The sequence below is a fragment of the Columba livia genome, chromosome 7 (assembly GCF_036013475.1).
Source record: "Columba livia isolate bColLiv1 breed racing homer chromosome 7, bColLiv1.pat.W.v2, whole genome shotgun sequence".
Lineage (NCBI taxonomy): Eukaryota > Metazoa > Chordata > Aves > Columbiformes > Columbidae > Columba > Columba livia.
In genome coordinates this window covers 5863307-5890983 of record NC_088608.1, presented here as the reverse complement: position 1 = coordinate 5890983, position 27677 = coordinate 5863307, and the positions used below count along the sequence as shown (strand labels likewise).

Sequence of the window (27677 nt, the reverse complement as noted above, 5' to 3'; positions counted from 1 at the left end):
TTCATCTGAGTCGGGCAAGTTGCCCCATGCTAGTCAGAAGAATTTGCTTAATGAACCTCTGTGAATTAGAAAATAGACATGGGAAGGCAAGAGCAAAAGAGTATTCGTGTATTCAACCAGTGGTGCAGACTAGAACAGAAAAAAGTCTAGGAGAAGAAACATGGAGAACCAAAATTTTCAAGTTCTACTACCTGTGGCATAAATAGCATTAAACTTTGTGGCAGCCATTTGGGAGAGTAACCAGAAAATTGAATACAGAGGTAGTAAATTATTGGCATTTAAAATACAGCATTTATCTGCAACAACTACAGTCATTGCTGCTCTAAGAACAGCATAAAGCAGCAGGAATCTCACACCATAATTCAGTTGCCTTTCCAAAATATAGAAGAGCAATTATACATCTGCCTCCACAGAAGGGTGAACTTCGAAAGTCTCTTGGCAGGTAGCAGCTCATCTGCTGGGAAGGCAGCAGTGAGGACCACGCCAGGCTTTGCTGGGTTTCTCCAAGTGATCTACAGAATGGAGGCTGCAGGGCAACACTATTGCTGGGGCGTGCAAAATATCATAGACTCTAAACCAGTTTGGGTGGGAAGGGCCCTTCCCATCTCCCCCAGTGCCACCCCTGCCATGAGCAGGGACATCTTCACCAGCTCAGGGTGCTCAGAGCCCCGTCCAGCCTGGCCTGGGATGTCTCCAGGGATGGGGCATCAATCACCTCTCTGGCCAACCTGGGACAGGATCTCACCATCCTCAGTGTAAGAAATTTCTTCCTCATGTCCAGCCTGAATCTCTCCTTTAGTTTAACACCATCACCCCTGGTCCTGTCACACCAGGCCCTGCTAAGAAGTCTGTCCCCATCTTCCCTATAGACTCCTTTTAAGTACAGAAAGGCCACAATAAGGTCTCCCCGGAGCCTTCTCCAGCCTTTCTTGTCCAAAGTGGAAGCGACACAGCAGGAAGAACAATAAGCTACAATACCAGCGATGCTAGAAAACATATGTGCCCACAGTCCGTCTGTTTATTTCTGAATGTATTGGTAGATCTGATAAGAAATTGTCTCCCTACAGATCCTGTCTTGCCTGTATGCCTTTGAGCAGTGTCCTGGATGGCGAGCTGCTGTCTGGTTTAGTCTGGAGAAGAGGAGGCTTAGAGGTGAGCTCAGCACTCTCTAGAACTACCTGAAGGGAAGTTGTAGCCAGGTGGGGATTGGTCTCTTCTCCCAGGCAGTCAGCAATAGGACAAGGGGGCATGGGCTTAAACTCTACCAGGGGAAATTTAGGATGGAGATTAGAAAGCAATTCTTCACAGAGAGAGTGGTCAGGCATTGGAATGGCTGCCCAGGGAGGTGCTGGACTCACCATCCCTGGAGGTTTTTAAACTGAGATTGGACATGGCACTTAGTGCCATGATCTAGTCAATGGACTGGAGTTGGACCAAGGGTTGGACTCGATGATCTCTGAGGTCTTTTCCAACCCAGTCGATTCTGTGATTCTGTGGTTGACACTCCATAGAAGAGCTCACAAGTGTTTGATTGCCTCAGTTGACAGGTTTACTTGGACTTGCAGCTGGTCAATGTAATGGCAAGTTAGTGAAGGAAGATATATTGTTTTAAACCTTATATTTAGGTTATTCAGTGCATCTCTATTAGGTATCCAGTGGCAAAGCTCACGCAAAGGAGAACATCTCTAACACAAAGAGTCTTTAGGCTGTTGCCAGGGTTCTTTAGTGCTCTGTATCCTCTCATACTTTATCCAATTATAATTAAGAGGTATTTTAAATCTTCAAAGGATTTTATAAACCTTACCTAATTAATCTTTGCAACACCTCTATGTGGCAGGTAAGCATTCATTAATTCATAATTAGGCACCAGCTAATCTTTTAAATAATTCACTTCAGAAAACCTAGATGAAAATAATAAAAAATTTGTTCCCCCTTTGCCAAAACAATGGGACAAACCATTATTGTTTAATCCAATGATGTCTCCTTCCATTTAGTTGGAGTTTGGTGAATCAACTAGTTTGATTGATTGAACACTCTAAGGTTCTTTATAATTGCACAAAGAAATCAAGCTTGATTGTTCTTGTCACTTGGGTATTGCACTGAAATTATGCTGTAAAAAATAAGTAGCACCATATGTGAGAAATGCATTGTTTTAGTTAGATGGAGATGGAAAGCTTTTTGGTATACTGTTGGTTGGCAGCTAAACCATTGTGATTTTGCATCTATTATCCACTCAAAACTTTATTTTAGTTTTTTAAATTTCTTTGTGGTAAGTTAAAGTAAATAAGATTTTTTTATTTCAATCTGGGGCCGAACTCCAAAGAAATCACTTTATGTCAGGAATATCTGTAGTAGCAATTAAACTGCTGCCTGTCTTGTGTTTCTTTTAAGTACATGCTTCTGAACAATAGAGGCTGTAATTGTAATTTCTACAGAAGGCTCTTTGTATGCCTGAAAAACAAACAAGAAAAACAAAACCTCTTCCTACCTACCATTATGATTTGGAATAATCACGTATGCATGCAAAAAACAGAATTACAAATGAAAACATGAAATAATACCTTGAAAGTGTCACTTCCTTTTAAGTTCATAAAACAATTGCAAATTAAAGAAGGATTGGATCCAGAGCAAAATAAAAATTGAAACAAAAAATTAATAGTATGCAGTTGAGCTGTTGTTATTTTGATTGTGAGTATAAAATGTTCTACAACAGGTTAAGTACAGGAGGAAATTAACCTGAGTCTGGGAAAAAATGAATCTTCTCCAGGGGCTACAATAGGAAGCATTGTAGTCAGGTTACATTTGACACGTTTTAACGTGGCCTTGTTTTATACACTAGCAATTAGCATTTGAGCCTATTTGAGTATATTATATAAATATATGTATAATATATATATAAAGGTAAATTTATATTGTTTAAAATGTGACTGTAGAGAAAACACCAGCCCTGACTGCATAACCTGTCCTTCTCATGCCCCATGGACAACTGTACCTGAATTTAGAGCATATACACATTTGGAGATGATATTTCTCATTTAAAGCATGACATTTCTGAAGAAGGATTTTGGGAACGATCTCGATACACCATCACAGGCAGGTGTTACCGGGCATCTCCAAAACAGTGTCCTATCCATAACTGATCTGCAGAAATCCTTGCTGTGGCATTGTGGCTGATGAAAAATCACAGTGACTGGACTGGCTCATGGGAGAGGAATCGCTTTGAAGTCTCACACAACCCAGGGCTATGAAGTTGGTGAAGGGTTTGGAGGAGAAGCTGTATGAGGAGCAGCTGAAGTCACTTGGTTTGTTTAGTCTGGAGGAGACTGAAGGGAGACCTCATTGAGGTTACAGCTTCCTCACAAGGGGAGGAGGAAGGGCAGGCACCCAACTCTTCTCTTTAGTGACCAGTGACAGAACCCGAGGTGCCAGGGGAGGTTCAGGTTGGACATGAGGAAAAGGTTCTTCACCCAGACGGTGCCGGACACTGGAACAGGCTCTCCAGGGAGGTGTCACAGCCCCAACCTGACAGTGTTCAAGAAGAGACTGAACAACATCCTCAGTCACACGGTGTGAACTGTGGGGTTGTCACGTGCAGGAGCTGGACACGATGATCCTTGTGGGTCCCTTCCAACTCAGGACATTCTATGATTCTATAACCCATACCTGACTCCAGAAACCCCTGATTTCTGAATGCAGCAGGTCTGCTCCCTCCTCCCACAAAAAAAGCAGCAGAACCTTCCAGGCTCATGGACCACTATGGTCATGCACCCACCCCTTGAGTGACAGACAGGGCTTTTGACCAACAAGATGCCTCAGTTGAGAGTAGTTTCTGGAGCAGCCCCATAAATGGCCCCAGCTGAGACAGGGTTGCTCTCCTGGGAGCAGTGGGTGTGAAGCTGGTGGCTTTGTTCCTCAGACTGGCCATCTGAGGACTGTTCTTCAAGGACTGAGCTACCTCACCAACCTGGTAAGTGATCTGGGTACCCTTCACTTCGGAAGAATGGGAAGATATGTGTTTTAAATCATGGCTTCAGAGTTTTGGGATCTGATCCCTTTGGGTTTGAGTTGGCTGTGTAGTAACTAACTCCTAGCTGGCATCTGAACCTGTGTTGTATGAAGTTGTCAGAGTGCTGAGTAATTTCGGTTAAACCCTGTTTGCGGCTGGTTTTCTGCTAAGTAGTTCTGGTTAGAATAAAGTCTGTTTGGAGGTTATCACCGGTCTAAGTTGAAATTTGGGATGGTGCTGGAGTTGGGTAACGTACAAAGCTGAAACCATCACCCTGCTCCTGCCTTTCCCTGCGGGCAAACAAGTGGCTGCTGGTGGGGACCCCCCCGGTGGAGCCAGAGGTGGCTGGGAGGCCCCTGCCATGTTGTAGAATATGAAGTGAACCCAGGTGAGGTGTTGCCTTAGGGCAGGGGAACCAAGGGTGAAGCGGTGGCTGCTCTGAAAGCTGAACTTAAGCCGAAGGGATGCGGTGCTGCGCACGTATGTACCAAAGCGTGTGTATCTGTCTAAATGTATCTGTATGGACCTGGTTTGTGCCTATCAGCTTGGGCAGTATGCATATTTTTGCATGCATCTATATATATAAATTGTGAATATCTGAGTCATCTGTATTGATGGGTGTTGTGGGAGGCCTGTTGGCTGATGAGGTGCTCTGGCATTTCAGAAGATCTGGAGACCAGTGTCTCACCCTGGGAGTGGGTCTGCAGTGATTTTTGTGGTGCGGTAACACCTGTATTAATCTCTTTACTGAAGGTATCTGGTGCTACAAATCCTCTGTTTTGGACAAAGTGTTTGATCATGACAATCATTCTAGTGGTGATGCTGGTTTTAATCCCTTTCTTTTTGGTTTATTGTTTGCTGTTTCAATTGACCACTCAAAGCTGGAAGCATTAGCATTGCTTTGATAAGTAATGAATCTGACTTGTGCATGCGGTGTCACAAGCAGTATTGCTGGCTCCAGAACCAATCACTATTTGCATAATCAAATTCTTAATTGTTGTTTTTCCTTAAGGTTGTAGAGTGTAATCGATGATGTGTAAACAAGGGGAAGGAACGAAGGAAGAAATGCATTTCTAGATGTTTTTGACTTCCCTGTGAGCCAGCACTGCAAGGCTATGGCATTGGGATTTGCATTATGGTGTGCAGCATATGCTGCTCCTCTGTAATCCATAGACTGATCTTTTATCTGACTGTAGAGCAGATCTTCAATAACATTGGCAGGTTGTGTTCTCTCTCGTTTGTTTTCAGTGTGCACGCCTTTCCTAGGGCTTGCCTCTATGTACATATATACAGATACATATTTATACCCTATATTAATTCAGAAGCCTCAATTAAAATAACTATTATTTCTGTTATTTTCTGGTGTTTTTCCTGCATTTACTGTTAAATACTTCTTTGTATCTTTAATAGATTTTTCTGTTGAGCTTTAATTTTAATGTCACTTTTGTTCTTTTTCTGAAGGTCATTTACTGCTAAATGTGGCCATGTCTATGCATTGTTCTTGCTCTTAGTGCCTTAATCGTAGTAACGGCTTCCCTATGCTTTCTTCCTTGAGTCTTTTGCCTTTCACGGTGGATTTGGCAGTTCTTGAAGTACAAATTTTTGTTTGTGATCTGCAGGCAGCAGCCTCAATACCTTGGGATATAACACTTTCAGGTTCATGTTGCTTTTCTGGTAGGATGTGTTGCTGGGTGGGGAAGTGGCCGCGGCCAGGACGTGGTAATTGCTGGGTCTCCTTTGGGAGCATGGGGGGAGAGGCGAGAAAGAAATAGAGGGAGGAAGGTCAGGATCATTTGTTACCCCCCCAGAGAAATGCAGCAGGCAATGCCTAAATGGGAAAGCTGTTTCAATCAAAAGTACTTTACCACTGGCGGAATAAGTTTATGGACAGCAGTTGGATTTTTAGGGATGGGGAACTCAAGGATACAACTCATATTTTCACTCTTTTTTTTGTCATAAAAACTTGTTTTTTTTTTTTCTTAGTTTTTCACTATTTTATATTGTATTATTATATATTATTTTAAATTAGTGATGAGAAATAGCTGCTTAAGAGTTGCTATTTGTTTTTCGTTACAGAAGTTGTTGTGCCTCTTAGCTGGGACATGGTTCTTGACTGAGGCTCTCATAACTTCTGTGTGTGACTTGGTTCTGCTCTCTGAATGTAACACTTTCTGTGGTTATGAAACAATATTCAGACAGTGCCATGCTTTTATTGTCGGGCTTTTTTTTGTGGCAGGATTTGGAGAGGGTGTCTGAAGGAGTCAGCTGCCCCTACTGCAGGCAGTTTGGGGAGCTCACCCCCTCGTGCCCACCCAGCATTTGCTGCTTGTCCTGCTCCAATTCTCTCCCCAGGTGGGCAGGACCTCTAAATCTCCATTATAGTTTAAATCTCTTTTGAGCTCAATTGGGTGACAAGAATCCTTATCTACAATTACTTTGAATTAAGAAGTTAATCTTATCCAGTGATAAGCAGCTAATTGTATCCGGCCAGTATCAACAGGCTATCACCAGGCGTGTATTTTACAACGTGCTGGAGTAATGTACTTTTTAACTCTCCTGCTGGATTCTCAAGCTTTATTTGGTTTCTCTTCTATCTGTTCAGGATTTTGTCTTTGACTTGTTTAATTAAAATCAGTTCACTCCAGCCAGGCTGGAATGTCCAATAATAACTGCTTATTAAGAAGTGGAAGCTGTGCAGTTATTAAAATTATTTTGTTCTAGAGGTTTTGCTCAAATTAAATGGAAAACCAAATTAAACAATGATTTAATTAAGTGGAAAAGATAGAAGGTAGAGACAGATTTAGAAGGTGAAGATCAAAAAGAAACTTACTGTTCTGGTTTTGACATCTAACAGATGTAATCCTTCATCAGCATAGAGAAGCAGAGATTTACTGTCATTCAGACAATAATGAAGAAACCAATGGCAAGAATTATGTTACAAGATAAGAAACTAATCTAATGAATATAGCTCTACAAACCTGAATGTAAATCTCCAGAGAAGAGATTCAAAAAACAAAGCATGTATTGTTTGAAAGAAATCTCATGCAGTCAAGCACTACTATATACTTGAAATTACTGAAAAGCAATGGCAAACTCAGTAGTTTTATAGAATATTGAGTAATGTGTAAAAATAAACTTCATAATGCACTGGGATATTCAACGATGACCTGCCATGAAATGAATATTTCAATAGTAATCATGCCAATTTGTTCACATTAATTGGATTATATTTTGTGTATGCAGAAAGTTAGAAATCCCATAGAAGTAACAGTTATCTCATAACATTTCATATAATGTTAGATTATTAAGATATATTTCTGTAATGACAAGTTTGCAGGTCCATTTTGAATGGATATGGAGCATTGTTTGCTGATTTTGAGAAGGTTCTGCAGCTAGGGTAGCATCACCTAATACTAAACATCCTGGTACTCTAGATTGAATATTTCATCTTTAAAGTCATTTATGGTAATTAGTTTATTTTCTGAATAATTTTATTTAATAGTGTGTTTGCAATTATTCTAACCTCCTGCAGCTGCTCTATTTGAGATGGCAGTGACTTTAGTTAGGGTCTCAAGTTGCTCCAGCAGCAATGATTTGCAAGTTAAACATTATTGTCATACATATTAAACACATATGAAAGCAGATAATTATTGTTTTCTCTTTTTTAGAGAGCGGTCTTCTGTGGTGGAGCTTTTTTGCTCTAGAAAGCAGCTAGCATAATTATGAAACTAAGTAATACAATAAATGATAATAGCAGAAGACTACTCAGATTTAGCATTTCCTTCTATATGACTAGAGAAATGCCTTTCATATTCATTTTTCCGATTCTTCCCTTCTGATTTTGTAATAAGGACATAATCCTATTTAATATTCCTAATTAATCAATAAATTATATGGGGAAAGAGTCAGCTTCCAGAATCCATTCTTAAAGCAACAGAATTGCTTGAAAAAAGTATAATTGATGGTGACATGTGGTTTGCTAAACATCTCTCTTTAGAGCTGGAAAATGCTGTGTTTTATGTTTAAATAATGGCCAGGTCACAGGGATTCTGGTCTCTGACTAATGTTTTTGGATGTGACAGTACTACTATTATTATTAGAAAAAGTGTTTTTCCCATTACCGCTCACCTATCCCATTGCACTCTACTGGCCTTGAGAGTATAGAGGTGGCTGGAAAGGAAAATGACATGTAAGGATTGATTTAAGTTGACTAGGGTTTGTGCTTAGGCTTTACTGACTTCGACACACGTGGTTGGCATCTCCGCTGGCCTGTTGTTGATCATGAAGCGATACCATGCTGGGGGCAAGGAGTGGTCACAAACCAGGTCCTGAGTTTCCCTTCGCTGCAGCTCCAGCGAGTCAAAGCTGGTGCTGCGGTGGGGGTCGCGGAGGATGCGGTGTCCGTCCGGAGAGCACTCGGGAGCTGCAGTGGGGGAAAAGGACAATGATTGAATAAGTGAGTTCAGTTTAATTCAACTGGGTACTGTTAATAAGCACTTAAACGAGGGCACATCCTGTTGCCACAGACTGGTTGGGGTTGCAAAGGACCTCTGGAGATCATCCAGTCCAACCCACCTGCTAAAGCAGGTTCACCAGAGCAGATCACACAGGAAGGTGTCCAGGCGGGTTTGAATGTCTCCAGAGAAGGAGACTCCACAGCCTCTCTGGGCAGCCTGGTCCAGGCTCTGGCACCTCACAGTAAAGAAGTTTCTCCTCATATTCAGACGGAACCTCTTGTGCTTCAGTCTGTGCCTGTTGCCCCTCATCCTGTCATTGGGCACCACTGACAGGAGTCTGGTCCATCCTCTTGACACCCACCCTGGAGATATTTATAAACATGGATGAGATCCCCTCTCAGCTTTTCTTCTCCAGCTGAACAGACCCAGCGCTCTGTGTTTCCTCATAAGAAAGGTGCTCCAGACCCCTCATCATCTTGGTAGCCCACCACTGGACCTTCTCCAGTAGTTCCTTTTCCTTCTTAAAATTTTTATAAACATCATACTTAATAATACCTCTAGGGGTTAAAGTTTTTTGTTTGTTTTTTTTGCCAGCTACTTCGAATGCTGGTTCACAACCCAAATGATTTCTTTGTGGAAGCTCTTTCTTAAAGAGACTGCTAAACGTGTACAAGTATATAGTGACCTTCCAGATCCCTGCTCTTATGTTCAGATTCAGTTTAGGGTTGGGCTAACTTTGAAGGCAAACACTGGGAAAAGATAAAATTTAGAATTAAATATATAATATTGGAAGCTTGGTAACGTGAAGGTTTTGTCATCTAGATTTTCACATATCTGAATCAGAGACCTTAACCCTTTGAATGTGATATCAGTCTAGTTTAGGGATTAGCATATGGATCACTCCACCTCAGCAATCGATGTTTTAAGTTTCCAAAGCCTTGTGATCTTTGTTTCTTAATTTAGTTCACTGGATGCATGAGCATTTTAAATCACGATATAAACTGATGTTGAAGTATGAAGTCCACTTACATACTTTAAAATACATGTGTTAAGTAGTGAAAATGAGAAATGTTAAAAAGAGTAAAAGAAATGGTGAAAGAACAACAATATGATGGGGTTTTAGAAGTAAGCTCGAGTTAGGCTTGCAAATAGTAAAGCCATGGGTCAGACTTGCCTGAGGTGTGTATACCTCTGAAGCCAAACGCAGCAGAGCTGCTCTGCATGCATCACAAAGTTTGGATCAAAACTGCTGCCCCTTGATGTATGTTTGTTTACATGCCTGCCCTCTCTATTTTAATACATCTCTTGCTTTTTTTACAGAATATTCAGTAGTTTATCACCTAATAAAAAGAAGCCTTGCAGGGATTCTTTTATAAGTTGTTTATTTTCAGAAAGCTGATCACGTAGAAAACAACAGCCTTTTCTTGGTTGTCTTAGCTATTTCTCCATGAGGCAAAGTCCGTTTTTGCTGCGTTAGCACTGCAGAGTGGGTCACAGGAGGGGACTGAGCAGAAGCTGCTCTGCTTTATGCATCTGCAACAGAAGGCTCAGCTAATTTCTGCAGTAATCTTTAATTGCTAATGATGATGTAAGAGACAAAGAGCACATCGCAGGAATAAAACAACCTGGTTTTTGGAGCGAGCCTGGCAGTTAGCAAAATCACCCCTTTGCACTGTAAATAAGAGCATATTTATGTGACACCGTTGACAAGAGAGTAAGACCCCTCCCCATAATATCATTTTTCAAATGTCACTTTTCAGATTATAACTCTGCTTTAATATTATGCCAGTGGCACTCTGAAGCAGATTTATCATTTATATTTTATTGACAAGATACTCAGAAGGTCAAAGTCAATCCATTTATGGCGCTATTTTTAAAGATTATTTTTATTGTGCCAAAGGCAAGGCAATGGTATGCAAGACAAATGGGGACAAAATCTAGCGTAACAGAGCCCGTATTGCAATTTTCAGAGAACTAATTGGTCAAAGCAATAGTGAAATTCCAAAGCAATTCCAGCTGAAGTCATACAGTTACCTTTTTAAATAAAAAAGCAGAGCCTTAAGCTTTGCTTTTCCACATGTAAGAGCTATTTTAGTGAGGGAACACTTGGAAATACTGTGCCTTTAATTAAGTCTGGGATCTGATTCCCTCAGATGTCCTTTCTGGGGATTTGGGCCCAGCAGTGGGGACCACATGGAGACTGTCCTTTGCCAATTCCCAACCCAAGGGGATAAGTGACATTCAGCAGACCAGCTATTTTAGGCAAATGAAAAATTTACCCTATATTTAAAAACCATTTAAAAATGCAGACCCTCGCTGACCCCTTCAATATCATTTGGTGCTTCAGAAGGGTTATTGGGAACAAGATTTTTAGCCTGTGGTGCCTTTTGCTTGCCCTAAATACCGCCTTTCTGAAAAAAAGGCAAAAGAATTTAAAAGTAAATAGCTCTTTGCACAGTATTGCCAAAGGAACCTGCCATAGCACTGTAATATAATTAATAGCATTCACTTTCTCAATAATAATAATATCAAATACTCCCTTTAAATGTAATTAATAACCTTATGCTCGATGTGTATTACTTATAATCCAAATTTACACAACATGCTGTGGTCCTATAATGATTAACTACTCTGTCTAAACATTGCAAATATGTTAGACACTGAGACACAGCTAATTATTTTTCATCCTTCGCGTAGTCTTGTTTGCAGTAGTTTAGAAAATGCTTTTTTGCGTACTAGCATTAGAGGAGTGAATGCTTCAGATGGGACTTGCAAAGGGCAGGGAAGGATTTGGAGAGGCGGGGAAGGTCAGTAAGGAGAGGGATGTTCACTCCTTAAATTTAACGGTATTTAGGACAAAAATCCATGTGTTCGCTCCCCAAAGGGCACACTTGAAGTCCCGTCTCAAGCAGCCACCACCTCTAAAGGTGTATTTTATTCTGTATTAGATGTCAGAATATGTTTATATACCTGTGACAGGGTCTAGTTATGCTTGCAAGGCTGTCATTGTGGAGACAGCAAGGCACAGTGATCCGCTGTCAGCTCCCCTGGAGCCACCCTGACGGGTTCTGTTCTCACCCGGTGCAGATCAGACCGAAGCACGATGCAGTCCATGGCACTGAGATGAGGGGCAGCGCTGGCAAAAGCTCAGCTGGCTTGTGCAGCAATTCATGAGCAAAACAATCCCTCGATTATTGAATTTCCCTTGTAAAACAGTGCTTATTATGGCCTCATGACAGAATGGCGGTAAACTTCAACATGTAAATTGTGGGCCACGGTACAAGTTAATTGCTACTGCCTTTCCTGCAGGAAAAAAAACAAAGGCATCGCTGTAATCAGATTATGTTATGAAAATATGTAGAAAAACCCCGAGAAGATACAGTAGAGCCTTGTTGGTTGTTCACCTGAGGGTTGCCTGCTTGTACCTTGTGGTGACTGCAGCTACACTCTAATCAGATGGAACCTTCCTCTTAATTTTTAATTAATGACAAAGTCAGATGCAGGTGTCACGTTTGTGTACAGTGATGAAGTGTTCAGTATCACAATTGCCCTCCTGTTGTGGGGGGCAATAAAAGTCCACATCCATGTCTTACTTGGAGTCATCATTACTCTGTGGTGTGCAGGCTAGATAGCCTTTAAAGGTTAATATTTATTTCTTTATGTAGGAGAAACCTACACATTTAATTTAATCGCCTAGCTCTATTCCTATAATTGCATTAAAAGGGCTTATGAAAAAAAATGCTGGCTTTTCAGGGAGCTGAGTGCTCATTGCCGTTATGATCATTCAGATTTCCTTCTGGAAGAAATTAAACTGTGTAGTGAGAATTTGTTGCTCTCGGTCCAGAGTGTTGTTGGAATTAAATGTTTCACGGTGGCTGGTGCTTTAGTCTCCTGCAAAGAGCTGCTTCTGGAACCACCATCACCCTCGACACAGGCAAGGAGCTGTTGCTAAAACATGAGGATTTGTTTGCTTCACTAGATTTAAAGCATTTCTTTTTTTAAAACCCCAACAATTTTGTGTCAGCAACTTGCTGCAAAGAGACACTGAGTATCTCCTTTTTGACACAAAAAGCAAACAAATAATACCTGTTGCAGCTGCTCAGTGAAAATGGCATTTGAGTAACTCTGGTGGCATGATAAAGCAAGTCTTATGGGGAGAATCTGTCGCTGTTGAAGCCATAAGGAAGGTGGTTGTTAATGCCAATGTTAACATGTGGGAAGTGATGTGCAAATGAAATGACGGGCTGCCCATGGTTTTGCTGGGGAGAGCCTCCTGCAGAAGGTGGAAGCATCCAGAATTATCTGATGGCAAATGAACAGAAAGTAGATATTTGAACTGGGGTTTCACACTGAAATATTGTTGTGGACCTGCGGTTTAGCTCCCAGCTAAAGGAAACATCAATGACTGTGGCTGGGGGGAGATAGGCATGTCAGGAGGTCCTGGAGGCAGAAGTCCATTTGTAATGGGTTGCTCAATATTGTGCCGGAGGGGAAAGAGGCTCCATGGGGTTATACCAGGGACCAGCCAAACAAGAGGCTGGGAGAGTATTTTCAGGGCACTACTTTGGGATAGCCCCAGCACAGGCCCACACATTCAACACCTTAAACATCAATTGGCTGGAGCTTATTTCAAGCAGGTTGGTAGCTGGATGGTCTGCAAGCAGCCGAGCCACCTGTGCACTTTTGGGCAGTGATGGTGGAAAAGATCCTGCTGTGGGGACCACCAGGCATTCGCTAAGTGCCCATCCATCCATCCTGGCCGATGCTCATGGTCATGGCAGGAAGCATCAGACATGACAGGGAGGGATGCCAGGAAAATTGGAGCGGCAGGCTGAAAACTTTGAAATAGTTCACCAAACATTTGCTGTTATTTCTAAAGGCAGGTGAGTGTGGGTGTGATAGAGCTCTACCTGTCACTCTTGCTCCCAGTAAATATCAGTGGCTTACATGGAGGAAGGTTTAAGAAGCTTTACGATTTTGTTTGTTTGCTTTGAATAGCGGCTGCAAATCAAATAATATCAATAGGTGATGGCAGCTAGAAAACTCTGAAAGAAATATAGTCTACAAGCCTGAGGTTCATGTTTGTTTTGGGCAAAGCAGTGCCAGCCATGCAATATATTTAAAGGGCATTCTAAAGTTCTGGGGAATAGCTGGTGGATCGCAAAACAAATTTTGCGTGGAGGGTGAATGAAAACCCCCTGACTGTTCGAGGTAATGCTAATGAACAGCACCGTTTGGCCATGTGCTCTAACACTTCTGTGACCGGGAAAGGTGTATTCCAGATGCAGGTTGCTTTCTTAATGTTGTGCCCCACATCATGGGAGCCTGGCTGGAGCTCCCCCCAAAATCACAGTGAGCCCCAGGGCTGAGCCCATCAGCTCAGAGGCGGGGGGGTGGCCAAGGAGCTTTAAGTGTGACGTTTGAAAATATGCGCATGTAAGTAGCATATAGTATATGTACATATATAGGTATATTTCAAATTATGTATGAGAATACTCATATTTTTTACACTTGTATGACATAACAGTAGATGGCAGATTTTCAGATTTCCGCTTCTTGTTTCCTACAATCCATAGTGGAACAAAACATTTTCCAGAGTGTTTGAATTCCTCTTCATAGGAAAATTATGAAAGATTTTCATTTGGAAAAATCAGTCTGAAATGCCTGGGCTGTTAAACCACAACTCCAAACTGGCCGCAGACAACGGATGTGTTTGCTTTCTTCTCTTTCTGATTTAGAGACAGAGGGAAATATTTTCATCTCCAGCCACTGCCCTGCCCAGCGCTGCTGAAGCTTTCAGTGTGGTAGTGCCATCTGTTTCCCCAACACATGATTTACTAGATATTGAAAGAGGGTTTGGGCAGAAAAGGAAAGCTGATGTTGGGAAACTCCTTCAGAGCTCTTAACGGATGAGTTCAAAATACCAGCAGAAGGCTCTGACCTGACAACATGTAAAAATTCATTTTTGGTGGATGCAGGTTCCAGCTGAACAGTGGTCTATTAATAGATAATGCATTTGTAGCTAAGAAACATCTGTCAGTTTATTACAGATGAAAGTTGCCGCCTTATTTCACCAGTATTTGCTAAGATTTCATGCGGTTATTCTGCATGCTGGTGAGAAAGATTTTATTCGTAAAATAATTCAGAGGCAGAAATGTGTTGTGAATATGATCACTACATAGAAATGCTTGAACCATGCATGATCCTCTGGTAGCTAAAACATAATAATTTTATAAAAACCTTGGTAGCCAATAAATAAAGCTGTTTTCAGATAATTCAGAAGCAGAAGTTGTTCCTACTGAACTGAAATGATAAGAAAGCACATTGTCTAAACACTGCATACTCATAATGGCCAGGCCTTGAACAAGTAATAATGTGTTCATAAGACAAAATTGATAGACATAAATGAACTATTGTGTAAAGTGAATGTAATTATAGAAAATTTGACCCAGGAAGAGGCTGAGCACCCACTGAAAAGAATAAGACATTTTTCATACATGCTGTTGTACTGAATAACAGAATTAAGAAGGAAAATGAGGCCAGGCAGGAACATAGTCTTCTAGGTGTCTGTGGCTTAATGCTTCCCCTTAGATATTACACTGTTTTGAAAGTCTTCTTTTAACCTGGGGAACTCGGCATTCAATAAAAGGCTCTTTTGCATGTTTGTCTTATGGAGTAGATGCTCTTCTTCCACGTAGGTTTAGACTGGAAACTCCTGCAGTGCCAGAGTGTGGTCTGAGCACCAATGACAGGGACATTGGTCAGTCCCGTGGGTGCCTTATTCAACACCCTCGATATTTGGTACTTACATGTAAGTGAAACTCTTACTACGGAATGCTGCCATCAGGCAGGATTAGTGAGTTTATTGCTTAATTTGTAGGGAGTTATTTTTTTCCTGCGTAGAGGCGATAGCACAGGGCCCTGAAAGTGTAGCTGAAAAAAATCCTCCTACAATCTCAAGATGTTTTCTGTAAGATGCATCCGAGTTTCATTTGCCTGGGAAAAAGGTCACTTGTCATCCTGGTCTTCTATGAAGTAAAGCAATATACTATTGGCAAACCAAGGGCTGACATTCAGTGCCAGAGAAAATGATTCTTTATTCATGCTAGTACCTCTTATCTTGGCTTGCCTGTCTATTTTTAAATTGTGGTTTAGAAAGGAGGAATTGATTATATGAAACTTGTAGTGTGTGTTTTGCCTGAATGCTTTCCAGAATAATGCACTATGTACTGATCACACAGGAGGATGCAGGCAGAGGGAGCCACACGTTGCACAAGGCCAGAAAAGGTGTGAAGGGAGGCCAACAAAGCAGATGAAAACAAGGCATCCATGCAAAAAAAAATCCATGAGCAAAGCCTGAGCAACTTCTGGGCAGCTTAATGTGGAATTTGGAGGTCTGTCACAGGAGATGCACTGGAAAGTGCTTTATTCAGTGCTCCTAAGAAGGATGAAGGAACCAAGTATTTATTTTCAAGCGCAACATGTGGCCAGCTGACCTGGATGAACCAAGAAGGTTCCAGCAGAGGTGTTGTCCTTGAAAATGTTTCAGTCTCCAGGACTCGCTATTTGGCATCTTTCATCAATGAACATGATGGGCACAGCAGGGAGGAAACATGATCACACAGATAAAGAGCAATGGGCAGCTGAATGGGACAGGTGACTAGAGTGCAGAATACAGCCTCATCTACTGAATGTGCCAGTCAGAAAAAACAAAGCCAAATTGTGTCAATTAGTCTATTAAATTTTACCAAGTCTCATCCTCACTAATTGTGGCTCAGCTTCGGAGCCAAGGAGGCTGAGCGTCTGAATATAGAAATCACTATTGCTGTGTCAGAAGAGAATTAAAAACCTCATAAATTTCCTCAAGTTATCTTTAAGTTAATGATGATGCCTTTAAGGACTTCTGAGCAATCAATAAGAAGAAATTTATAATTCTTGTTATTGATTAGTCTATTTTGCTCTCATCCCTCAGAATGAAAAAGTGAAACAAAATGAAAAGGTTTTTTTACCTCCTAATCTCAGTTGAACATACATTTGCAAATGTTGCTTTCCTAAATAGCAGTAGCAAAAACGAACTCATGTGTTTTGATTTTAGAACCCACTGGGCTCTATTCAGATGGAAATTTGATTTCCATGGCTTACCCCTTTGAGAGCTGGAGCTGTTTCTATGCCTCAACTGCGACGCGGGCTAATTACAATTTGCGAGCCACACGTTTTTCCAGACTGCTCCCATGGCAAATGCTGATTTTTGGCCACGTTTCACCCCACTTCTTCAATTTAATTCTGGATGTGGATGATACGGCGTTGGGGAAGGTGTCGCCGCTGACTTATTGTAAGTGCGTCCAGGATGCAGCAGAGACTGGCAGATAGATAAGGGCACTCGGACTGAAGGCAGCTTAGTGCTGCCAAATGCCCGAATGTGCGTTTGTCCTGGGTGTGATTTAGTTCCTAATGTATGCAGGGTGACGAGGCAATTTTTCCTGCTATTGTTTTGCTATTATTCATCGCTCTTACTCAGTCCATTCACTGGCACAATACCGGTTTCGGCAGCCGCACACTCCTCACATGGTCATAATGGGCTTTTCTGTTAGGGTTTTGACATTTAGGAGGAATAGTTTGGTTGGCTCTTGCTGTTAGAGTGAAGCTCTATTCGCTGCTGTTCTGCAGCAACGTACATGTGCACGCTCCACTTCCCAAATAATGCACAAGCCTGGAACATCTCAACACCTCCCTACCAAAATTCAGGTTGTCTTTGACCCTGTCCTTATCCTCTCACAGACTGACAGCTCTTTGAAACTTGGAGACAGTCAACGCAGCGTGGACTCGAGCACATAGCAGCTCCTGCTGCTGAGACAAAAACCCTCCTCATGCATTATAGCACTTCGGATGGATTTTAAAATATTAAAATTAAAGGTCATGAGCCAGAAATGGTTGTCGGCCTGCCTGGCCAGCGTGATAAGATAATGATGTGTACTCCCAACCGTGGAAGTGCGACATTAAGTCTAATAGATTTGCAGAAACCAAGTTTATCAGCAATCCTCACTGTTTCTTCAGCATTCAAAAGATGTGGTTTCTGTACATATAGCCATAATTATCTTCAAATTTAAAATGCATTAGTGCCTTCCTCCTATAGAAACAGGACAGTCGGTTCCAGATGGCAGTTTCCCTCTGCTGCGGTGATATTTAATGGGAATCTCATACCTCTGGTTGTGGAAAGTGCTGCCCATTGTATATCTATGACTTGAATGAGATCTGTTGATGCCTATTCATACCATGAAAGACCAAGGCATTCAGTACCTGTGCATTAAAATCTCCAGATAAATGCATTTACTGTTTTTATTTAGAGGAATTTAGTCCCTGTTAGCTGTTCCAACAGGTACTCATTTTCCTTTTTGTGTTCGGTCGTCTATACTTTGGTTACTGCTCAGATCTCTGCTTATTTACCAGGAGTACTAGCAGCAATCATAAAAATAGGAGGGTTTCAGGAATCTGTAAGGACTTCAGCTATACGCTGCTTTTTGATATAAAACCAGTTCAGCTGGTATCAGCTGAGTCTTCATTACATTTACGGCTGCTACCTGTGCAATCTTTTAGGATGTAATTACCATAATAAGAAAAAACATCTCCATAATTACACTTGTGTAAAGCAAAATGCCTTTCTCTGGCTGTCCAGGTAGAGCTGCAGATACTGATACACACAACCACAGAGGACACGGGATTAGGGAGGCACAGGAATAAACACGAGACAATTGTTGCCCCATATGGTGTGTATTATAGGCAGATGTTTTGATCGTGACCTGCTGTGCAGAAGGTAGATCAACCAAATTTTTCTCATTTACACTGAACTCACTTTGATCACAGAGTGTTTTAAAATTTATGCTCAATTAAAAATGACTCCAAATGCACTGGGGAGATTGGAGTCCTTGGAAGACCTACTGAGCCAGGAGACCAGCTACATCCGCCGATGGTTGGTCAGATTGGGGGGGGTTTACTGGGATGGGATGGGTATTTTCTCCACCATAACCAATGTGGTGCTGGTGTTTTTTACAGGAGATGCAGCCCTGGCTCTTTCTAGTTCTTTAGAAAGTAAATAAAAGAAAATCAGATTGCTAGGTGGAGTATTCCTGATGGGAGCTGCTCTCTTTCTTAGACGGTGGTAATGCAGGAAAGTTTATTCTCACCAGACAAGATGAATCCTATTTCCATGGAGCCATTTCCATGCTGAGCTTTCAATTCTACTCCTCTGCCTCCTTGACTAATAACACCAAGTATAGACTTCATAAAATAGAGCTCTACCTTTTAACCTTTTATTGAAAAAGATTATTTTAAAAAAAGGCATTCCTGAAGGAGGAAGTAACTAGGGCTTAATTATTTTCCTGGAGAATAAGTCAACAAAAACTGTTACCTGTGTATCACCATCCATACGTAAAACAAGGCAATTACAGGCAGATGTGCACTACTTCAGGTTTTCTTCTATCTTTCTGTTATCAAAACCAGAGTCAATTTTGCATTCTTACTTGGTAATTGGCTAATAACTGCAATTTTCATCTTAAGAAGATAGGCTAGAAACCACTGCTCAGAAAAGCCCTACAATATAACAATTGATCAATTCTTCATTATACTTGATGCATTCAGTTTACCACAGTCATTTCATTTGCAATTTGAGCTAAAAAAAAAAAAATCAGCAAAAATCTACTCAAGCAATTTCAGATTGGAAAGCCATAACGCAAATTAGTACACAAAGAAACAGCAGGCAATCAATTCATCATTTGCTACTTTATTCTTTAGCAATTCGCAGTCATTGCTGAGTTGCTTTTGAAACTTGTAAAATTTGATTATGTGAAACCTGGTGACTGTCAGGCTTTGGTCATTTCTCCGTTGTGTTTTATGAGTTGTTTGGAGAACAGGGAGTTTGTATGGGTAGATCTGTCTGGCATCTGCTTGTATCCTACACAAGCACATGTAGATAGAACTTAGCATGGATGCCTCGACAGCTCTACTTTTGTTTTGCTAGCGTTAACCCAGTTCAAAGAAGGTTTAATTCCCATTCAGGCAGGTATATGCTCCTGATAAGACACACCATGGACCTACATATGCAACCCAGGGCATGAGTCGGCTCTGGTCCCATATGCAAGGCTGACTAGTGCATCTCCTCCAGGATCCATCGTGTGGGTGGAATATCACAGAAATGTAACGACGTTTTTGACCCTGCAGTTTGAATAACACACCTGTCAGCCCATTAATAAGAAGGGCTTTTCCTGTGATAGTCTGTGAGAAGCGGTGGTGCCACATGCTGCTGTGCAGACCTTACACCTGTTCACATTTATTCATAGGTGACCTTAAGAAGGCTTTCTATTTTTTATCCTCTGCAATGGTAATCTTTCTGCATTCATAAGTGAGGATCCCATTAACCTTTTTAGCCTTGATGTCGAATTGAGTTATACAGATTTTTTTGCAAGCAGTGGATAAGCTCAGAGGGGCACTGGATGTGCCCAGGGCCAGATGTGCAGAATAGACCCATCAGGAGAGCAACAAGAGGCAAGAGGAGGGAGTTTGGGCTCATCTGGCACTTTTGGAGCTGGCTGGTTTACCCTGATGTGAAACCAGGTCTGACATGTCCTATGGCAATGCCCCAAGCACCTGGGTATCCCATGGCAGATCCCCCATGTTCAATTATGTTCATAAGATGCATAATTTCAGCAAGAAGATCTACAGGTTCAGTACCAAAATGTTCTGTTGCCTCATGGTATCCCTGAAGAGCAGAAAGCAGGGAGTGGGATATTAAAAACAATTTCTTCTTTACCCCAATCTCTGCTAATTGACTATAATGAGATGGAAAATGTCTCTTTTCCTAGGCCAGCGAGTTTCTGGCAAGGGCATTTAGCTGTGGGACAGGCTTTCACAGATGGGGGCTTCTAAAGGGGTGGGGGAGATGGATGCAAAGTCCCTAAAGGACAAGGTTTACCTGCCATCACCTGCTCCAGTCTCACTGTGGGAATTCAGGCATCTCTCCCCATGTTATTTAAGTGATATGAACACTTAGTCACGTTTTTTTTTTGTGAATGAAGTTCAGAGTTGTCTCCTAAATGAAACAAAAAGTCAAAAATACTATCATCATCCCTTTCAAAGAATCTTCCTAGCTGTCTGGTTCTTAATTAATCCTGTCTCTTTTGAAAAATTGATGTTGAATTGTTTTTTTGGGTTTTAGGCTAGGATTTGGGCTGTTTGTGTTGGAGTCTTTTGCCCTGGTTAGACTGATTCTGCGGCTGATCATGTTTGGCATGTGTCTGTCTCAGCAGTCCAAAAGTCAGCTTTTCATCAGCAGAAGTATGCAGCACCGGGCTTATTGCCTCTCAGTCGCAGCACATTGCAGACAGGTCTGTGTTTCGGTTTGATGAACACCAGAAGACCCAACGGTGAGACCTGCCAGGGTGAATCACACCAGGATCACGGGATGCAGCTATTTCTCCATTTTTTTCCACTTCAGCCCCCACTATTTACCCACCTGCCTCCAGCTTAACCTTTAGGCAGGAACCGCATCTCTGTTTTACCCCACGTAATACTTTCAAACGTGGAGTGAAAGAAAAGCCATGGTCCAAATTTGCTGTGAAGGTCTTTGCTATTTTTTAGCCTCTTATTCCTTCTCTGTCATGCCACTGTAAAATTGTAGGCTAAGGACAAGTTTCATTTCATCCTTTTATTATTTGCTGAAATAAGTGTCTAGTGTAAAGGGAAGCACTAAAATCTAGGTTATTTCCTTACAGAACATGTAGATTCAGCAGCATGGCTCAATATTAATAACAACTGAATGGCTAAATCCCTGCAAACTGGGATAAAAGTTTGCTCCTAGGGATCCAGCAAACACACTTAAACCTTTGAATTATCTTAATTCTAAAATAGCCTTCCAGCAGTTCCACATGGCCAGGCTACACTTTGGGTTATTTTGCTGTATCTGGAATTATGAGGCTGTTCCAGAGACAGACGGGCACAATGAAAAGCAGAGTTGGCCAAACATGTGAAGACTTGATGTATAAAAGGATTAACAGATGCTAATGTTCTACATTTTTCTGCTGCAATAATATGAGTACAGACAGCACCCAGAGCATAGAAGAAAGGAAAAGACTGCATGTAGGAGGGACAGAAAGACACAGCTGTAATAACGCTGTGCTTGTAGTAAATTCTGAAAAAGGCAACTGTTGAACAGATGTTATGGCACATGGAAAATTTAGTAAGTAGATGTTTTGCAATTCATTGGTCCAGTGAGGAAAAGTGACATATTTCAATCTAAAATGAAACCTCTGTTTTTCCAGAGAAATAGAATCTGTAGAATAAAAAAGAATCATTGATAATAATTAAAAGTCAGGCTAAGCTCAACAACCTGAAATTAAATATTTTGGAGATGGGAGACGTGGAGTCATTTCATTTGCAAAGGCATTGAATAAGAAGTATTTCAACTTTTAGAAAAATATGCCTCTTTTTCTCTAGGCCAAATAGTCTGTCGTGTTCAAATGAAACGACAGTAGATGTTGCTGATGTAGAGAAAAGTGCCACCAATGCCTTTTTAACCTGGGCTCTGTTCACCCAAAACCGGTTCCTCACATGAGCTGGGTTTTCTCTGAGGAGCACAGACTCTGTGCTTTCCTTCTCCCTATCTTAATTTCCTTAATTCACTTGAACTACTCCATATTATAAGCCCTTATTTTTTATGCTTTTTGTTCTGAATGCAGGACAGCCAGATCCAAAACACAGGTTTCCTGCAGGAACCCCGTCACATTAGAAGGTGGATGTTACCCAGCTCCTATTGCTCTGGCGTCAGGAAAGCAATGTATGTACATAGCTTAAACATATAGGAGAACAATGCGTGTCTTGGCATGGCATGTATCCCAGCCCCGATTACCCAGTGTAAAGAGCACAGAGGCATTTTGGCATGAGCAGTGCTGAAAAGAGGGTCAGCCTACTGCTTCTTATGATAATCCTTCTTATCGCTAAACTGTGGCTACAGCATCTGCATGGGAGCACGAGGCTGGGAGACCCTTGGTGGTTCTTCTATAATAGATGTAGCTCCCTGTCCCCTACCTCAAGCAAGGATGTTTAATTCTGATTTATCTCCCTTACTCTAGTGTAAATGAATGACTCCCCTAGCTATGCCTCCAGAACACTCTGGATCCAAGTCACCTGCAATATTTTTATGTATGTCTTAAACAAAAATTCTTCTTAGCCATGATGCAAATTTGTTCCTATTCCCAGCAAGTCTGATCTGCCGTTAGCATCTCAATCTCTGACATGGATAATAGAGTGTAGGTCTGACCTGAAGTGGCCATCTGAGCCGGTTAATTTCTGTATTTCTCTCAAACTCATTTCTTGATATTTGTTACTTATTCATTATGACTTCTTGACTACAAAGGGTACATCAAAGCTGAATATTTCTCTTTAATCAGGGACCAAAAACATTATCACTCTGATCATAGGATTGTAGCTTTCATATTTTCTTCTCAGACCTATTCTTGGAATGTGTCCCATCTTTTAAAATCCTTTTCTAAGGTAGGATAAATGCCCTTTTCTTTTTCAAGGCAAACCTTTTCTTAGGATCATCCATAGACTTCACGTGTGCATACCAAGAATGACAGATTTTTATACAGATTGATTGTTATCTGCAATAATATGCAGTAATTTTGCATAGCCAAAACTCCTTCAAAGATTTCTTACAGCAGCAGGTTATTCTGGCTGTGAATTCATTGGAAATGGCAGCCTTCCACTTTGCAAAAGGTGCTGCACACAGTCGTTAAGCCAAGTCTTCGCTCCCATGAGAATAGGATGTAAAGAACTCATATGTGATCATGTTTGTGTGTGCATATGGTATGTGTGGAGATGATGAGTCTGTTTTTCAGCCTTTTTATAAGATATGTGTATCTGTATAATAGCTAAAATAAGAGGTGTGGGGTTTTTTTTGTGCCAGACCAAGTAGGAGTTTGAGCTATTAACAAACAACATTAAGACCAAAGAGAATAAACAAAACAATTATTAATTTCTTCTGGCTCAAGTAAAATTAACACTACAGCTGAGTTAGCCCCTCTTACACTGACAGGGAAAAAATCCCTGCCTATGAGACAAAGCCTTGCTAGAAAGGGCAAGAGGGAAATCCACTGGGGACAGCAGAGTGGCGGTCCCTGTTGTCCTGAGGTCCAGCCTGAGCCAGCAGCAAGGACCTATGGGACACTCGGGCAATGCAATGGAAGGGCAAAGCAAACAGGGCAGGGAAGGACCAGGGAAGGTCACGTAATGCCCCGTATTCAGCAGCGTACACCACGGATTATGCACAATCCCATTTTCCACGTGAGATAACATTTGTCAACTTCAGTGACGTTGCCGTTGCCTGGTCTGCGCTCTTAGCAGGGTGTGTTTGTTTGATGCAGAATTCACCTTTCTGAGCAGCTCCCAGAAATTCCCTTTGAACTTTGCAAATTCTTTTGCTTGAGGTCTCAGCTGCTCCCCAAGGTCTCGCTGAGGAGGGGGCACTAAGCAGCCCCCTTTGGCTCAACAGCAAGGGGGGCTTGTTCACACCCTCCTCGGTTTAGCTCGGCATGGCTCTTGCATGCTTGTAGTACTTTCTGTCTGCTAACTACTTGCCCCTGAGTGTTTGGAATCAGTATAAAGTGACTAGAGTGAGATACCATATGTTAATTGCAGTATGCTCTTTGGCTGATAAAAGTGAAAAGTATAAGCTCTTTGTGAGGTTATTGCATATAAATGAGTAAACGCAATTGCATGGGTAAGCTCGAAAAGCAGTAGTTTAACCCATTAAGATTTTATCTAAATAGTCCAATGTTATGAAGGAGGAGAAAAAAAGTAGATTAGGTAGCAAGATCAAACTACCTAAAAATCCTGGTCTCTGGTCATGTAGAGGTTTTGAATGTTAAACTTTTTGATATGTCTAAGAGATGCTTAGTGTGCAGAGGTGCATCAGAACTATTACTTTCTTGCTTGGGTGAATGTGTATATTTTGACAATGTACATATTTCTCAGGCAAACAAATATAAGTGGCAAGGGAAAGGATGTTGTTTCTTGATGCAGTTCTTCTCTTGACACTTCGTACTATGAAAAAAACCTCCAAATTTCCCAATAGAAAGAGACTGAAACTATGAAGAATAAGATTGACTGAAATGGATGACAGTGTTTAAAAAATGTTAGCTAGTATTGATGTTTTGGAGGAAAAAAACACTCTGAGAATGCTGCCCCAAGGAGGTGATTGATAGGGCTGCCACAGGGGCCTGTGTCACACCAGATAAGTCACTCTGGCCATGTCAGGGGTGATCATTACTTCTATGCTCCTCGTTTTCTCGTTGCCTGACTGATGACCCTGATATGCAGAAATATGAGGCTCTTAAGCTTAGCGGCTACTGAAATCCTGATGCTGGAGCTGGCCAGGAGCTTTCTGATGAAGAATTATTCTGTTGGACAAAGTTGACTTGCCACAGCTGAGATTTTTCTCAGAAGTGTGTTTTTTCCATTGAAGTTACTGTTGTGTGATTTTTAGTGCAGAATTGCTGGAGGTGAAAGGGAGACAAGAAAAGGGAGGAAGCTCTGTGCTATGGAGTAATCAAAGCACATGCGAGACCACAAAATGAGAGGCTCGGGCTCTGCTCTGAGTCTGCCCGAGCAAAATTTCTCAAATTAATGCTGTTATCTCCCAGACCGATGGCTACTGGGGAGCCGGAGGATGGAAGACAGGATCTCTCTCCCTTTTCCTCTCTTTCTAAGTACTTTTACTAAACATTTCAAAGGCATTTTGTTTCTTTAAAGTCTGAAGGAGTGGGGAAAAAAAGAAGTCACTGTATTTTTCATAGAAGGGTCCCCATGTCTGGATCCCCTTTGGGCAGTGCTGGGTTCAGACATCAGATCCCTCGGTGGATGGGACACTTTTAGCCCCATTTCACTGCCTCTGAAACCATTAACTTGTTGGCCTGGAGGTGCTGGTGAAGTCAGGATACATCATGCTGTGCACTTGCCTTTTACTCACTAGACCTGTAACACTGTCAGACACGGAAGGTGGCTCGTATGGTGCAAGTTGTTGTTTCTTATCCCCTTATTTGCCCCTTTTCTGAGGCAGGATTTAATATTGCTAAGCCACCCACCTCTGGGGTTTGCCCATCCCCTTCTCCAACTCAAGGGGATTTTGTGGACACTGATCTCCCATCCCAGGCCAGGCTGGACAGGGCTCTGAGCACCCTGAGCTGGTGAAGATGTCCCTGTTCATGGCAGGGGGGGCACTGGGGGAGCTGGGAAGGGCCCTTCCCACCCAAACTATTCTATGATTCCCACCACTTAACTCTCATGGTCAGAAATTGTCCAGCCTACAGCTGTGCTGAGATCAGGCTGGTCTACTTCTGCCCCCCATGGATATGGGGAAACACCAACTACTGTGTTCTCACCTCCCCATAATGGAAGACTAAATGCAACCCCTTTTATTGCTCTCTTTTCTGAAATAAGCCTGTTGTTTTTATTTTTTAACCTTCCTTGTAGGTCACATTTCCAGGCCCCTTGTCAGCTTTGCTACTCCTTTTTTTGAATTGTCTGTAATTTGTCCAGCTGATGGTCAAAATTAGGCATAGTGCTCCAGCTGTGGGCTCTCAAGTCCAAGTGCACAGGTCTAATGAGTTGCTGTGTTTTATTTGCACTACCCTAAGTAACAAATTCTATTCTTGTTAATTTTTCCTAATAACTCTGCCAGTTGTGAGTCATTAGGAATCTGCACTGAAGGTAGTCTGACTGGTTTGTAGGTTCCCAAATCGTCCTCTCCTCACTTTTTGATGTTAAATACTGATTTTATGCTCCCATCTTAGTCTTTGTTTGGATCTCAGAGGTTCTCTGTAAGTTTTTGAAGATAACTTTTAATGATTCAAATAATGATTTGGCTATTACTCAAGGTGGATTCAGCAGCTATTGACAGCCTGGATAATACCCATTTTTAGCTGTCTTTCTTCTGCCTTGTGTTCCTATTACTGTCTTGAAATTAACTGTGCTAAATATTTGACTCTTAAGTAAATTTATTTGGGAAGACTGAAGCGACAAAGACTTCAAATGCATCTGTATTCCCCGTGTCACTTTACCTGTTCCCCTTCCCCGTTAATGGACCTGCACTACTTCGCTTTGCCTTGATAACATCAATAATATTTGCCCTTTACCCCACAAAGGCTATGGAAGTAAATTAATGAATGTGCATTAAGCACCCAGTTGCTATAATAAAGAAGGAAAAAGATTGTTGGGAAGTAAATGGCACTTCCAGGGAGAGTTTAGCTACTTTGTGGCATACATGCATTAAAGCCTTGTGCCCACAAATAAGAATGACGTGAAATACTGTCTCACAGCTCGGTAATGGAGCATCACCATCCTGGGCACTGAAGGAAGTGCCATCCTTGAGCAAATCAGTGCCTGGTTGTGCCAGAGAAACTGGATCATCCTTTGCACACATAAGAAGCGAATTAAGGCAGCACAAACAGCCTTAGCTGTGGGGTTTACTGGTTTGTGAGCGCTTCCCATCACAACTCTGTGCTGATAGATGGAAGGTGAAGTATTTTCTCTGCCCCAAGTGCTGGGTAGTGTCCTGTCAGCTTCTTCAAGGCATGATGCTTCCTCACCTTCCAATAAGTCACATCTTTCACTTCTGCATGGGATTGTAACTACCACCCTGTCACTGTTCTCTGTAGTTCCTTATCTGCAGACAGGGGGATTATTATGGTGTTAACGACTACACAAATTCACAGGAATTTCTAGCAGTCTGGTGACTGTGATTGTACCAGGCAATCCTGCTGTCTTCCGGAAACTTTTGGAGATGGTAACTATGACTAGCACAACTCTTCGAGTGTGGGCAATGATGTAAATAAATTGTCAATGGAAATGGTTCTGAAGTAAACGCAGGCCTCAAGCAGAAACAGTGCCATAAAAACGTGAAATAGCAGTGTGAAGGTGACTAGCAAAAGTGATTTTTGCAAGCTTTCTGTTTCCCAGACTCATTTGCTGGACTTTACTGGGGACCAAATGCCAACCTGACATGATGTGACCCACAGCAGACTCTGCACCAAATTGCAGAAGTTTCTAGTGACTTTTTATGGATCATTTCTTCCTTGGAGAGCACTACAGTGCTGATACCCTGGTTGCCCTACGGCTCCTATGACCAGTTGTTTTCTGACTTGTATCTAGCGTCCCTCTACCCAGAG

At 41.8% G+C, this 27677-nt stretch overlaps 1 protein-coding gene and 1 long non-coding RNA gene across 4 annotated transcripts in view; one reads left to right on the top strand and one right to left on the bottom strand.

Moving 5' to 3' along the window:
- Window positions 1-27677, bottom strand: part of LOC106145853 (von Willebrand factor D and EGF domain-containing protein) — a 192127-nt gene that overhangs the window by 145350 nt on the left and 19100 nt on the right. For all 3 annotated transcript variants that reach the window (XM_021296547.2, XM_065070320.1, XM_021296548.2), the window contains exon 2: window positions 8245-8429. In XM_021296547.2, coding sequence (XP_021152222.2) covers window positions 8245-8429 — 185 coding nt within the window. The remainder of the gene's footprint in view (window positions 1-8244; window positions 8430-27677) is intronic.
- The window catches only part of LOC110363607 (uncharacterized), a 113803-nt gene continuing 87725 nt past the window's right edge, over window positions 1600-27677 (top strand). The window contains exon 1 of the long non-coding RNA XR_010473960.1: window positions 1600-3967. This is a non-coding gene — a long non-coding RNA (uncharacterized LOC110363607). The remainder of the gene's footprint in view (window positions 3968-27677) is intronic.